We start from the raw sequence: 14,744 nt of genomic DNA, 5'->3' as shown, positions 1-14,744 counted from the left end.
AAGTCTCTTGTAGAATTCCTCTGAGACAGAAGCTTTGGGCCTGAACCTGGGCCCAATTAAGTCAGTAATAAAATTCCAACTGACTTAAATGAAAACAGAATTGGGCCTTATTTATAGGAATCTTTTCATTCACCACTGAAATGTAGCCAGTTCTAGCTCTACAGGCTTTAGGGCTGGTAAGTAATATATCCAACTGAACCAGTAAAAGAGATTTACATAAACTTAAATAAATTAGCAGAGATGGTATCTGGCCATGGTAAAAATTGTGCTGGATTCTGAAAACTGTTTCCTTAATCTCCTGGACAACTAACATTTACTCAAAAGAATGTAGTTGGTAGACGGTATGTTTAGTAACCATTATGTGCAGTTCAACTACTTATAGCCTAAAAAAAAAAACAAAGCCACATTTGGTTAACTGCAAGCAATTTTATTGTAAAATCTAAACCGTAAATGATTAGAAACAAAATTACTACTTTCATCACTACCTTCCTTGCATAAAATATACCCAACCCAGTATCTTCCATAAGTAAACAAAACGAATTTTAGCCTTCAGTTGTTATTCCACCTGGATATGAATTAACTACTATCAGATACATTGTACTACAGGAAACTAGAGTTAAGCAAGAAAGTTACTGTATGTATATGGATTCCTTTACTACTTGCAATTTATTTATTTATTTTTAAAGTACTGTAATGCTCACATACTGGGCAATTTATTTTTGACAAAATCAGGTGAAGTTCTATCAACATGAACACCAAATTAGTTCACCTACATTGATAATCACAGTATTTATATAAGTTTTTTTCAGTTGTTTAGCCAGAAATTTGGGACCTTACCTCAAAAACCAATTGAAACACAATTTTTTCCATTTAAGTATTCTGAGTTTAATTTCCTAAACAAAAATAATTTTTAGCCTTAAAGAGAGATCTGCATAAAATCATTACCAGCCTAGAATACTGGTGTTACAAGGTACTAGATTATCAAAGTCAATCACTTTTGATTGCAGACATAAGAATAGACACGTATTACTGCATCAAGCCTGAAAGACATGTATATCTTGTGTGGACATCTGCTACATTTGTTACTGTCTGACAGCTTATTCTCCAGTTAGGTGGATGTAAAATCCACGGACGGACCAACTGCATGTAGCACAGTTTACAGGTTAGATCGTTCCTTTGCAGACATGCGAGATGTAGATCGTGTATACGTTCTAATCATATCCTAAAAGCAACATGAAATTAATTAGGCTATGTAAAACATACATTTAGGGCAAATTCTATTAAAAGAAGTTTCTTACATTTGAACACAGTCAAATCAACATTAAAGAAACTAACCGGTGCTCATTTAGTAAACAGCACAAGTGAAACATTTTGTTTAGTAACTGCCATTTTATCCCTTTCTCTTTATGCAATTGTAGCAGATAAAGTTATGTGCTAAGCTAACTAGAGTATTAAGTGTATGCATGGACACCTTCTGAAATATAAAACCACTAAAATTCAGTCCTTGTAAAGCACCAACTAATTTGGACCAATTAGCATTGCAATTAATGGCGATTCTCTCATTGTATGATTATCAAAACACTGAATTATCCGCAAGTAAAAAAAAACCCTCAAAATTATATTCCACCAAGGTAGAGAGTCATGAAACAAGCTAAGGTATTCAGCCAATCAAAGTCTTGTTAAGTAGAAAGAAGCCATCCTTAACATACCTGTTTGCCAGCTTCAGCATTGTATTTGTCCAGCAGAGCTTGAATACGGGCACCATAGTCAGGATGAACATCAGTGAAGTTTTTCACCTGAAATAGTAAGGAAAATCACGGCTTGAACAGACAATTTCATTTCTCAGTTTCACATTCATACTTGGTTCTTGCCAATTCCAAAACCTGCCATCAATAGGCTATATTTAATAAGAATTATCAACAATTCCCCAAATCAAGCACCAGTTCATATCTAGACCAGGTAGCAAGGAGTGAATCATGGGAATTAAGTCACCTAGGACAACATCCTGATCTACTGCAAATTAAACAAACATTGCACAGGTGTTTTCCATTGGGGGGTGATGAAGCCATTCTTCTTCCTAGCACCATTAATGTTGTTCTCCTGGATATTTCAGCAGAGTTAAATTTTGAGGAACTTTTCATCCTTCAAATAAAACCTTTATGGCCTTGACCAAACAAGGGTGGTTGGTTTTTTGTTTGTTTGTTTTGAGTAAGATATCCCTATTTTAAACACTCAGTGCAAAGCACGTATGCAGTTTAATACCTTTAAAATTCTGTTAGCCTGCCCCACAACACAGGAAGCGCAAATCACTATACTTCCACATGTGTGTGTTGAAAGTGTCAGCTCATCATCCTGCCAGCTTTAGCATTCTCCTTTATAATTACCGGTATGTACAAAATTTGTTAATTCTTTACACTCTACTGGTCATTTGTTACATAAAAGAACAGATCAACAAGTATTCTCCAAAAATACAATTTCTGACCTTCTCTTTTCATCCCCAAACTGTTATATTTGCAAACTGCAATACTGTAAGACACCAGCAGAAGCTAGACTTAAGCTAACACAATAAAATGCTACAGTAAAAGTGGTTATCTGGCACTTTACCAACCAGAAAGCTCTGGAAACCAACATTTCTGATATCCATTAAAAGTCTGGTTGGTGTGGGGCCAGCAGGCCCCCTACCTGGCTCTGCGGGGCTCCCCAGATGAGGTATCATGTCCTTCCTCCTCCTAGGTGGAGGAACAGCCACTGGGGCTCTGTGAGCTACCTCCATCCCGAGCACTGGCTCCGCAGCTCCCACTAGCTGAGAACCGCGGCCAATGGGAGCTGCAGGGGCAGCGCCTGCGGGCAGAGGCAGTGCACAGAGCCACCTGGCCACTCCTCTGCCTAGGAGCAGAAAGGATATGTTGCAGTTGCGGGGAGCTTCCCGAGGTGAGCACCGCCCAGATCCAGCATGCTAAAACCCCTTTAGTACCCCTACCCCAAGCATCCTCCCACAACGAAACTCCCTCCCAGAGCCCACACCCCTTCCCATGTCCCAGCCCTAAGTCACATCCTGCACCCAAACTCACTCCCTCCATTGGTAATTATAACTCTTAGTTAACCACAATTTTTGACTAACCAGCACCCCCCATTCTCCCAAAGTGCCCGATAAAGCTTTTACTGTACTTACAGCTTTCTTCTGGATGAAATGCTGAGCATCTTTAAGATGGCTAGCAATGTTCTCACACAGTCTTTGGCGTTCATCTTCTTTCAGAACTTTGGTATAGAACACTCTCACCTTAGGATTGAAGTCAGTAGTTTAGTTTATGTAAGGCAAGGCCAGTTTTAATCTGATTCTATCAAAAGCTCCTCATTAACAGTAGTCAAACTGTTAAAGCTCAGGTCTTTAAACTATTGCAAGAAAGCATGAAATATTGGTTGGTATTTTCCCCAGCATAGTCCAACTGCTTCCCACCGTGATGTACAACTAAGTTTTTACATGAGGGAAGGAATAAGAAAGAGGCAAAGAGAATGACATGCTGCTGATGAAAGTAGTGGTTCCAAGTCAACATTAGATTAAAGATGCAGCCATTCTGCTTCCTAGAACCATTAACGCTATTCTGCTGGATAGTTTAGCAAAATTAAATTTTGAAATTTTACATCTGCTTTACAAGACAAGTCCATTTTAACAAATCAATTTTTAACTACTCTTCCAGTTTCTAAAATTAATATTGGACTATTTCAGGAAGTAATTTACAACTATCTTACAATTACATATTTCTCCTCTGACACTATCTATAAAAAAAGCCTATGAATGAGATTTGCAAATGTACTGGCAACACTGTTTCTAGCGTTACGACACAAATTCTGTGTTCACTGCTATTTGTTTAATTACTTTAATTATCTTATACATCAATGTAATCCAGTTCTGTTGGAATTAACACAATGCGATACAAATGTTATAGTTTAGATATCTGCAGCAACTAATTACATCAAGCTCGGAAAAAAAAGAGCTAAATTCTGCATCTGGGTATTCGTATTCAGGTTGGCCCAAAAAATTTACTATTTGCATTACTTAGTGTAAAGAAACATTTCTTAAAGGTTAACTGAAATGACAGTATTCTAAGGAAAGTGTGGTTCTTAAGAGTAGGGGAAGTGTTACCAAGATACCTAGAGAAAAGTGATAAAATGTGGAGAAAATATGTTTCTGGTAAAATATTGGACTTTATATTCTCTTGGTATCACACTGCAATAAAACAGGTGACCCTCACTTTTGCAGGTGCAATTTTGCATGCAAAGAAATGTACATGAAAATTTGAACTGGTCATATCTGAGTTGAAGAAAGTGCTGTGGAAGAATGAGTTGTGAGGAACCACAGCTTTTTCACTAGGCAGTCAAAGTCAAAGCAGTCCTTGAAATTAGGGCTGTCAAACTATCAAAAAAATTAATCTTGATTAATTGCAAGATTTAAAAAGTTAATCTCAGTTAATCGCCGTTTTAATCGCATTGTTAAACAATAACAGAATACCAATTGAAAATTATAATAAAGGTATGGATGTTTCTATATTTAATATACTGATTTCAGTTACAACACAATACAAAGTGTACAGTACTCACTTTGCTTATTACAAATATTTGCACTGTAAAAATATAGTATTCTTCAATTCACCTCATAAAAGTACTGTAGTGAGATCTTTATCATGAAAGTGCACTTATAAAAGTAGACTTATTTTTGTTACACAACTGCACTCAAAAACAAAACAATGTAAACCTTTAGAGCCTATAAGTCCACTCAGTCTCACTTCTTATTCAGCCAATCGCTAAGACAAACAAGTTTTTGTTTACATTTACGGAATTATAATGTTGCCCGCTTCTTATTTACAATGTCCCCTGAAAGTGAAAACAGATGTTCGCATGGCACTTTTGCAGCTGGCATTGCAAAGTATTTATGTGTCAAATATGCTAAATATTCATGCTTTGGCCGCCTTTCCAGAGGACATGCTTCCATGCTGATGACACTCACTAAAAAAAAATAATGCGTTAATTAAATTTGTGACTGAATTCCTTGAGGAAGAACTGTATGTCTCCTGCTCTGTGAGTTACCTGCATTCTGCCATATATTTCATGTTATAACAGCCTCAAATGATGGGCCAGCAAATAAACAAACCTATATTTGTAAGTTTCACTTTCACAATAGAAATCACACTATAGTACTTGTATGAGGTGAATTGAAAAATACAAATTCAAAAATATAAAGTGAGCACTGTACACTTTGTATTCTGTCTTGTAATTGAAATCAGTAAATTTGAAAATGTGGAAAACATCCAAAAATATTTATAAATTTCAACTGGTACTGTATTATTGTTTAACAGTTCAATTAATCACCATTTTTTTTAGTTAGTCGCATGAGTAATTAATTTGCAGCCCTACTTTAAATTAATTGGCATAAAGATCTTTCAAGGCCTCCTCAGAACTGGCCTTAAATTTAGGCTAGATGCTTCAAGGGAAAACCAACATCCAGATAATACAGTCAAATTCCAGAACAATGTTATAATAAGTCCTTTTCACACAGCATACCTGAGACACATTATCCTCATTTTCACTATTGAAGCGCTGCACATCATAGCATGCGACAGACATGCGGCTTTCCTTCAAATTGGGCTGATCTTCAGGACCAGTAAAACTGTTTGGATAATAATTTGGGGCACCACCTTTAAAAGAAAAGATCAAAATATCAGTCCTTTTAGTTTAGATTAGGAGACAGTGAAATTATAAAGCACCTTGAAGGAATATATTCAAACTGATTTAGATAATCCTTTTACCCGGTTATCATGCCTATATTTCCTTCGCTTTCTTTGTAAAACAGCTGCCAACACTTTGCCTCACACTCTTCAAAAGATACAGCTCAGCAGTTACAATGTTCTGCAGCCTCAAACCCATATCTGATATAGCTGGTCAAAACTTGGAATTTTGAACATTTGTTTTTGTTCTAAATCAGAACAAAAGCAAAATTTCCTGTGAAATGGAAATTCTGAAAAAATAAAATAGAATATTTCAAATATCAATCACATTAAGCACTATTACTACAGGTATCATGAAATAATGCACCTAAAAATATAAAAGTTAGTTTTAAAACAATTATTTCCATTTTTCTGAAATTAAGTTCTCAAACAAAAATTTCTAAATTTTGGAATGTTCGTGGGAAATTTAAAAAAAAAAAAAAACCTACAACCCCCCAGTTTTGTCAAAATGACATTTTCTGAAGGAAAACTTTCAACAAAAATTTTCGAACCAGCCCTAGTATCTGGATTTGAATCTACCCATTTCTAATTTCCTGAGTTTTCTTTAAAATTCCTGGTATTAAAAATTAAGGCAGAATCTAAACCCCCTCCCTGTGTGGAAAGAACCTGTTCTGTGCAAAAAGGAGGCTTAATCACCTGCACATACTGTCTCCCATCCCATATTTTTAATGGCTCAATTATGCAAGATGCCAAGTGCTCTGACCACAATCTAGCAAAACAGTTGAACACATGCTTAGCTTTAAACCTATGAGTAGTCCCATTTACTTTAGATACCACTGACTTCAATGGGACCACTCACATACCTAACAGTTAATCATGTTTTGCTGGATCAGGGGCCAAAATGTTCAGCATCTTGTAGGATCAAGGCCTGTGAGAGATGAAGAGGGTGTTTTAAATTGTTAAGCACCAACTAACTTTTTATCCAAAAATTACTTAAATTTACAGTCTAGCAAAATAAGAAATGGCATGCCATATCAATGCCAATTCAGGGATGTTACTCCCACAATTTTAGTCAAATGGGGTTCATCACTCCTATGGGAATACCACAATTAAAGACAAACAAAATAATCTATTACTAGTGATTGAATAATAATAACAAAATTAATGACTAATAATTCATTAATAATGGCTAGGATTAATTAATGACTAGGAAAGGAAAAGAGAACCATAGCATACAAGCTGTAAGTGACATTTACTACAGTACATCTTTCTGTGGTGAACTTTGAACAGAGATTTATGCCTTAACATTGGGTCTACCTCTGCTGGACATGCTCTTTTCTACCAAAAGTAAAAGCACAGTCTGTATTTTCCCCAATATCAGTACTGAGTCCTTTCTTAGACTATGTCTACGCTAGCACTTTTGTTAGTAAAACTTCTGTCGGCCAGGGGTGTGAAAAAACACACCCCTGACCAATGTAAGTTTCACCAACAAAAGCACGAGTGTGGAGACGCTCTCCCGCTGACATAGCTTCTATCACTCATTTGGGGTCATTTAATTATGCTAAAGGAAGAGATCTCTCCCGTTGGCATAGAGCAGCTACACAGGAGACCTTACAGTGACACAGCTGTAGTGGTAAAGCTCTGCTGCTGTAAGGGCCGTAGTGCAGACATAGCCTTATTATCTCATGGATAACCATGAGCAAAGGAATTTTGTTTAAGGATTGATGAATCCTGTATGGTTTATCATGGACAACCTAAACAGTTCATAAATAGGCAGAGTTAAGTAATCTTAACTAAGATCCTATGAAATCAAAGTGTTTGACTTGGTTAATTAAAAGAAGCCAGTCAAGGTAGAGTCTTGATGCAGGAAAATGAATGAAAATTAAGAATCTTACATTTAAATTAAATCCCATTATTTCTTGCAGTTTACCAAGGTTAGCTCATGTTTCCTTTCTAAGAATACATAGTCTAAATATTCTGGCTTTTAATAGGAGAAGCTGTTAATACCTTAAATGACAATACCATTTCACTATCCCATTAAAATTATTACAGGAAAAATTTAGGCAAATCCTTTGGCACTGCTTTTGTTAACTCCACCTCACCAACGATGCTGAAGTCTAGGTGACATGTTGCAGAAGCAGTGCTGCATTGGGAGGCTGCTTCTCCTGGATGCTGTGCTGTGGCTTCTTTGCCTTGTCAGCTATCTTCTTGCTGCTGCTGCTTGCTTGTAAAGAGGTGAACTATGCTGAACTGAGTGCTGCTGTTTACTCCCTCAGTTCAGAGAGATTTATTATCTCTCTGTAGAGGGAAGAAACCCCTCTTTTAGGGGCTTGGTTGCTTCAGATATCAGTTTGTCACAGTTCAGTGCCTTAACACCTTTGTCTGATGATCTTAGTGTATACCTTCAGCTTACGAATATACCATATGCTACCGAATATGTAGTAGGATTGTAATTCTTCAGCTTTGTGATTATTTTGCATTCGTCTTTGTGGTAGTAAATCAGCAGAACATCTTTAAGCATAGAATTTTAACTTTTTATTCAATACATTTATTGAGACATCCTTTGAACTCCACCAGGGCTCACAAGAAGTTGGAATTCCCTTTCAAATGAGTCCAAACACTATTTCCTCTGAGCTCTGAAAGTAATTTTTTGGAAAAATTACATAGTTCTTAAGAGTAGGGATGTAAAATGTTAAGCATTAGTCTTACCAGTTACCCCGACTTAACTGTTAACCCCCGCACTGGCCGGCGCAGTCGGATCAGCCCCAGCCGCGTGCAAGCCAGATGGGCCCCAGCCACACAACAGCCAGCCCTTTAATCAGTTAGCCATTTAAACAAAGTATTTTTTAGTAGTTTAAACAGTTAACTTTTTAAATGGTGATTACATCCCTACTTAAGAATGTCTTTGAACTTAAATGGTCATCACAGATGGTATTGTCTTTTTTTCTTACCATTCTTGGAGAGAAGGTTATTGTCTGAGTTTGGTAACTAGTTGCTTAAGCAATGCCAGATATTAACTGAAGAATTAGTTATCAATATTTTATATTAAAATGGCTTGTATTACTAACCAGTTATAGCATCAAATGATCTTAATATATTTGTACATAAAATATCTCACAATTCACACAACCATGGAATCAGGCAGTTATTACATGATGGCTTGCATTTAGATGCAAAACTGCAAATATCTCAAAAACAATTGTATGCAATTTTAAGAATTTGAGAAGCAAAGGTTTTCTTTCACCTTAAACATGGAAAGGAGGGACGTAATTAATATCTTCTGTAAGATATTTCCCAATCACAAATATTCTCATTCAAATTTAAACCATGAAAACTTTGAGTGTTTACATAAGAAATCAGTTTCAATAAGGATATTTCTAGAATTCTTTTTGTGGGTTTAAACTAAGATTTTTCTTTTCAAAGAGGAGGAATAAGAGACCCACTTTCCCCCCTTGGTTTATAGTTCTGGTAACACATCCTAAGCGTTACTTCTTTTTGGAATTTTCTGAATAAGAACATCCTCGCATTCTTTTATACAGTTAGGATTTTTTTTCAAACAAACATCTTACAACATCTGTTGTCTTGAGATAAAGATAATATCTATAACAAACTGGTATCTTATACATGAAGGATGTGTTCTACTCTTTGATAAGGCATACATGTTGATTTGTTTGCCTTTTTGACCACATGGTTCCTAGACTTACAACCAGACAGCTGTAGTACATTTACAACTTGTAATTAAAGACTCCTATCAAATATTCTTATAAGGCAAAAATCACTAAACACTGCAACATCTTTCAAAAATTATTTTAAAAAAATATAGAATATTAACACACAAAAAATATAAATTTGCATTCCAGCAACTGTGTAAACACAACTAGAAGTTTTAGAGATGTATCACTCTGACACACAGGGGCCTTTCACATTGATAGAAAGGACTTTTTTAGCTTGTACATTTCATATAATTAAATTAGTAACTAAAAACATAAGCATGTAAGCTATTATTCTCCAAGCCTTGTATCTATGAAAACAATTGTAAGTATCTCTTTGGAATTCAATAAAGGTCCAAGTAACAGAAGAATAAATAACCATTTTTGCATCAATACTGAGGTCTATACCTACATCTCTGTGCATAAGTGATGAAAACTGATCAGATATTAACAATGGCATGCACTTAAATATTATGGATCCATGACTCTGAAAATTTAGAAAAGTCCTTATTAAGGAGCAGCTTCTGCATACGTCTACCACACTTGAATTAGGAAAAAAAAGGTAAAGCTCGTTATTTAGGAAACAATGTAAATGGAGCAGAATATGTTCAGTCTGTTACTGCTACAAAGACACTGAAAAGAGTATTTTAGTGTATCACTGTTTAGAGCAGTTTGTTTTCAACTACTCCTGCTAATTGATGGGCTGATTTTGTTCTGAAATGAACTATCTTCAAGATCAGACAAATCATTTTTAATGCCTATATACATAATGCAAATATATTACATTCAGAAATATTTTCAGGATACCTTGGTTGTCAAACACACACATAGGTCCATCTCTCTGATAGTTGGCCACACGAGTCCTATAGGGACAATTCACAGGTATTTGTAGGTAGTTGGGTCCTAAACGGTGTCGGTGAGTATCAGGATATGAGAAAAGACGACCCTAAAAATCACAATGACATGTTGTATATTCAACATTTTTTTATATTTAGTCAGAGTTTAAAGCCGGACGGGACCACCAGATGATCTAGTCTGAACTCCTGTATATCACAAGCAACCTAAATTAGACCAAAGGATTACAGATCACAGGAGACTAGAATATTGTGTGTCACGGGCAGAGAATAGGAGGACTTAGATGTAACAATGCATGAAGTCCCCACAATGGCAGGGAAATTAAGTGAGATATATTCTGATAATCCTGGAAAGTGACTAGCACCCCACCCTGCAGATGATGATCAAAACCTCCCACCGTCACTGCCAACCTGACGGGGGGGAGGGGTGGGGGAATTCCTTCCCAACCCCACATAGGGCAATCAGTTTGACCCTGGTCATATTTTTCATGACCACCTTTTGAAACTAATCACTGAAATGAGCAGTTATGTAATGAAATGCACATTTTGCAACATGGAAATAATCATTTCATAATCCTTAATCCTCACAGATAAAATGTCAAAATGATAAGCTGTCCTGAACTTTCAAAGATTCTTTCTGAAATTCTGTGTGTGCGCGTGTGTGCGTCATAGCCCACCTATTTTTCTTTTATATTCCCATGACAATATTGCAGTGACTGTATTTTAATAAATGCCTCCTTACATAATAACAGAAACAAACCATTTACTGCTTTAGGAGCAGTAAATTTAGGATAAATTGGAGAGAGTCCAGCGAAGGGCAACAAAAATGATTAGGGGTCTGGAACACATGAGTTATGAGGAGAGGCTGAGGGAACTGGGATTGTTTAGTCTGCGGAAGAGAAGAATGAGGGGGGATTTGATAGCTGCTTTCAACTACCTGAGAGGTAGTTCCAGAGAGGATGGTTCTAGACTATTCTCAGTGGTGGACGAGGACAGGACAAGGAGTAATGGTCTCAAGTTGCAGTGGGGGAGGTTTAGGTTGGATATTAGGAAAAACTTTTTCACTAGGAGTGTGGTGAAACACTGGAATGCGTTGCCTAGGGAGGTAGTGGAATCTCCTTCCTTAGAAGTTTTTAAGGTCAGGCTTGACAAAGCCCTGGCTGGGATGATTTAATTGGGGATGGGTCCTGCTTTTGAGCAGGGGTTAGACTAGATGACCTCCTGAGGTCCCTTCCAATCCGGATATTCTATGATTCTATGATTCACTCCACCCAGAGGATTGCCCAAGCAACAGAAGGCTGGCATTCAATATGTTTTAGAGTGCTGTGCGACCTTGTTCTTCCCTCCTCCACCACCCCACCTGGTGCTTCCCTCCTCCACCACCCCTCCTGGGCTATCTTGGCAGTTATTCCCCTACTTGTGTGATGAATAAATAAAGAATGCATGAATGTGAAGCAACAATGACTTTATTGCCTCTGCAAGTGTTGATCGAAGGGGGGAGGGAAGGGTGCTTAGCTTACAGGAAAGAAGAGTGAACCGGGGCGGGGGGAGGGAGGGTTGTTTCCATCAAGGAGAAACAAACAGAACTTTCACACCGTAGCCTGGCCCGTCTTGAAACTGGTTTTCAAAGCTTCTCTGATGTGCACCGCGCACTCCTGTACTCTAACTGCCCTGGTGTCTGGCTGCGCATAATCAGCGGCCAGGCGATTTGCCTCAACCTCCCACCCCGCCATAAACGTCTTCCCCTTACTCTCACAAATATTGTGGAGCGCACAGCAAGCAGCAATAACAATGGAAATATTGGTTTTGCTGAGGTCTAAACGACTCAGTAAACTGCGCCAGCACACTTTTAAATGCTCAAATGCACATTCTACCACCATTCTGCACTTGCTCAGCCTATAGTTAAACACCTCCTGACTACTGTCCAGGAAGCCTGTGTATGGCCTCATAAGCCATGGCATTAAGGGGTAGGCTGGGTCCGCAAAGAGAACTACAGGCATTTCAACATCCCCAATGGTTATTTCAATAGCTGCAGCAAGGGACTTACTTTCCAGACCAGAAAATAGACTAACTGTTGAAACAAACAGTTCCTGAAGATGCGAGCGTCATGTACCTTTCCCAGCCATCCCACGTTGATCTTGGTGAAACGTCCCTTGTGATCCACCAGTGCTTGCAGCACCACTGAAAAGTACCCCTTTCGGTTTATGTACTTGCTGACTTGGTACTCCAGTGCCAAGATAGGGATATGGGTTCCGTCTATCGCCCCACCACAGTTAGGGAATCCCATTGCAGCAAAGCCATCCACTATGATCACATTTCCCAGAGTCACTACCCTTGATAGCAGCAGCTCAGTGATTGCATTGGCTACTTGCATCACAGCAGCCCCCACAGTAGATTTGCCCACTCCAAATTGATTCCCAACTGACCGGTAGCTGTCTGACGTTGCAAGCTTCCACAGGGCTATCGCCACTCGCGTGTGAGGGCTCCTCTCATCTCTGTATTCTTGCACTTCAGGTCAGGGGAAAGCAAGTCACAAGTTTCCATCAAAGTGCCTTACGCATGCGAAAGTTTCACAGCCACTGGGAATCATCCCAGACCCGCAACAATATGTGGTCCCAGCAGTCTTTGCTTGTTTCCCGGGCCCAGAATTGGCGTTCCACACCATGAACCTGCCCAATTGACACCATGGTGTGCATGTTGCAGGGGCCTGTACTTTGTGAGAAGTCTATGTCCATGTCCTCATCACTCTTGTCACTGCGCTGCAGTCGCCTCCTCCTCCCCTGGTTTCGCTTTTCTTGTAGGTTATGGTTCTGCATATCCTACTGGATAACGTGCGCAGTGTTTATAGTGCTCATAATTGCCGCGGTGATCTGAGCAGGCTCCATGCTCCCAGTGCTATGGTGTCTGCGCTGAAAAAAGGCGCGAAACAATTGTCTGCCGTTGCTCTGATGGAGGGAGGGGCGACTGACAACCCTGGCTTACAGGGTTGGCTTACAGGGAATTAAAATCAACAAAGGGGGTGGCTTTGCATCAAGGAGAAACAGAATGGCCCCCTCAAGGATAGAACTCAAAACCCTGGGTTTAGCAGGCTGTTGATTTCACAGCGGGAGGGAGGGGGGAGAAAATGAATACAAATGAATACAAAATAAATCTAATCTATTTCTTGTTTTGATCCACTTCAGCTATCTTTATACATCTTAGGCTGGCAGCAGATGGTGCAGTACGACTGCTGGCCATCGTGGTCTCCTGGCTGCTCACCAGAAAACGGTGCAGTACAACTGCCGGCAGGACTGAATCTCCATGAGACAAAGCTTAAAAAGGGAAATGACTTGGCTGAGTGACTCCCATGTCTGCCCAGGCGCCCCTGACCGACCTCACTGAGGTCGGCTAAAAGAGCACCCAGGAGTACAACGACGATGGCTACCAGTCATAATGCACCGTCTGCTGCCAAAAGGCAATAAGCTGCTGCTGTGTAGCAATGCAGTACCACGTCTGCCAGCACCCAGGAGACATATGATGACAGTGAGCTGAGCGGGCTCCATGCTTGCCGTGGTATGGTGTCTGCACGGGTAACCCAGGAAAAAAGGGCGCAAAACGATTGTCTGCTGTTGCTTTCACAGAGGGAGGGAAGGGGGGGGCCTGACGATATGTACCCAGAACCACCCATGACAATGTTTTTGCTTCATCAGGCATTGGGATTTCAACCCAGAATTCAAATGGGTGGCGGAGACTGTGGGATAGCTACCCACAGTGCAACGCTCTGGAAGTCGATGGTTGCCTCGGTACTGTGGACGCACTCCGCCGACTAAATGGACTTAGAGCATTTATGTGGGGACACATACAATAGACTGTATAAAAATGCTTTCTAAAAAACCAATTTCTATATATTTGACCTAATTTCGTAGTGAAGACATACCCCAAGTGATGTTGTTAAACCAACCTAATCCCTAGTGTAGACAGCACTAGGTCAATGGAAGAATTTTTTCCCTGGATCTAGCTACCATCTCTCAGTGAGGTGGATTAAATACAGGGGTTCTCATGTCACTTTGTTTGCTGTAATCAGTATCTACACTGAGTGCTGCAGCTGTGCCACTGCAGTGGTTTAAGTGTAGACATAGCCTTACGAAGAGAAAATGCCATGTAGGAGATTTACTCTGTGTCAGAGTAATATACCGAGCCGCTCTGCTTACCTGTAACATTTTATCAGGGCTAGGTTCAATGCCTGGTGGCATGTTGCTTGGGTCAAAGGCTATTTGTTCTACCTCTGCAAAATAATTGACAGGGTTCCTGTTCAAGACAAGTTTGCCCACAGGAATTAGAGGATAGCATTTGTGAGGCCAAACCTAGAAAACATAATACATACACTGTGATTACTACATGTTATAAAACACAGCAAGAAAACAGATTCAACTACCTGATGCAGTCATTGTGCCTAGGATTTAATCTTGGTAATGAAT

The 14,744-nt window shown here is 39.1% G+C and overlaps 1 protein-coding gene across 2 annotated transcripts in view; it reads right to left on the bottom strand.

The window, feature by feature from the left end:
- Nucleotides 1–406: 406 nt before the first annotated feature.
- CAT (catalase) overlaps nt 407–14,744 on the bottom strand; it is a 38,254-nt gene continuing 23,916 nt past the window's right edge. For both annotated transcript variants that reach the window (XM_084631102.1, XM_084631103.1), the window contains 6 exons: nt 14,478–14,630; nt 10,241–10,379; nt 5,560–5,693; nt 3,173–3,280; nt 1,710–1,796; nt 407–1,222 (listed from right to left, as the gene is read on the bottom strand). In XM_084631102.1, coding sequence (XP_084487228.1) covers nt 1,157–1,222; nt 1,710–1,796; nt 3,173–3,280; nt 5,560–5,693; nt 10,241–10,379; nt 14,478–14,630 — 687 coding nt within the window. In that variant the 3' untranslated portion in view covers nt 407–1,156. The remainder of the gene's footprint in view (nt 1,223–1,709; nt 1,797–3,172; nt 3,281–5,559; nt 5,694–10,240; nt 10,380–14,477; nt 14,631–14,744) is intronic.

This window comes from Lepidochelys olivacea (assembly GCF_965140295.1).
Source record: "Lepidochelys olivacea isolate rLepOli2 genome assembly, chromosome: 6".
NCBI classification, from domain to species: Eukaryota; Metazoa; Chordata; order Testudines; family Cheloniidae; genus Lepidochelys; species Lepidochelys olivacea.
This window is presented reverse-complemented; position numbering and strand designations above follow the sequence as displayed.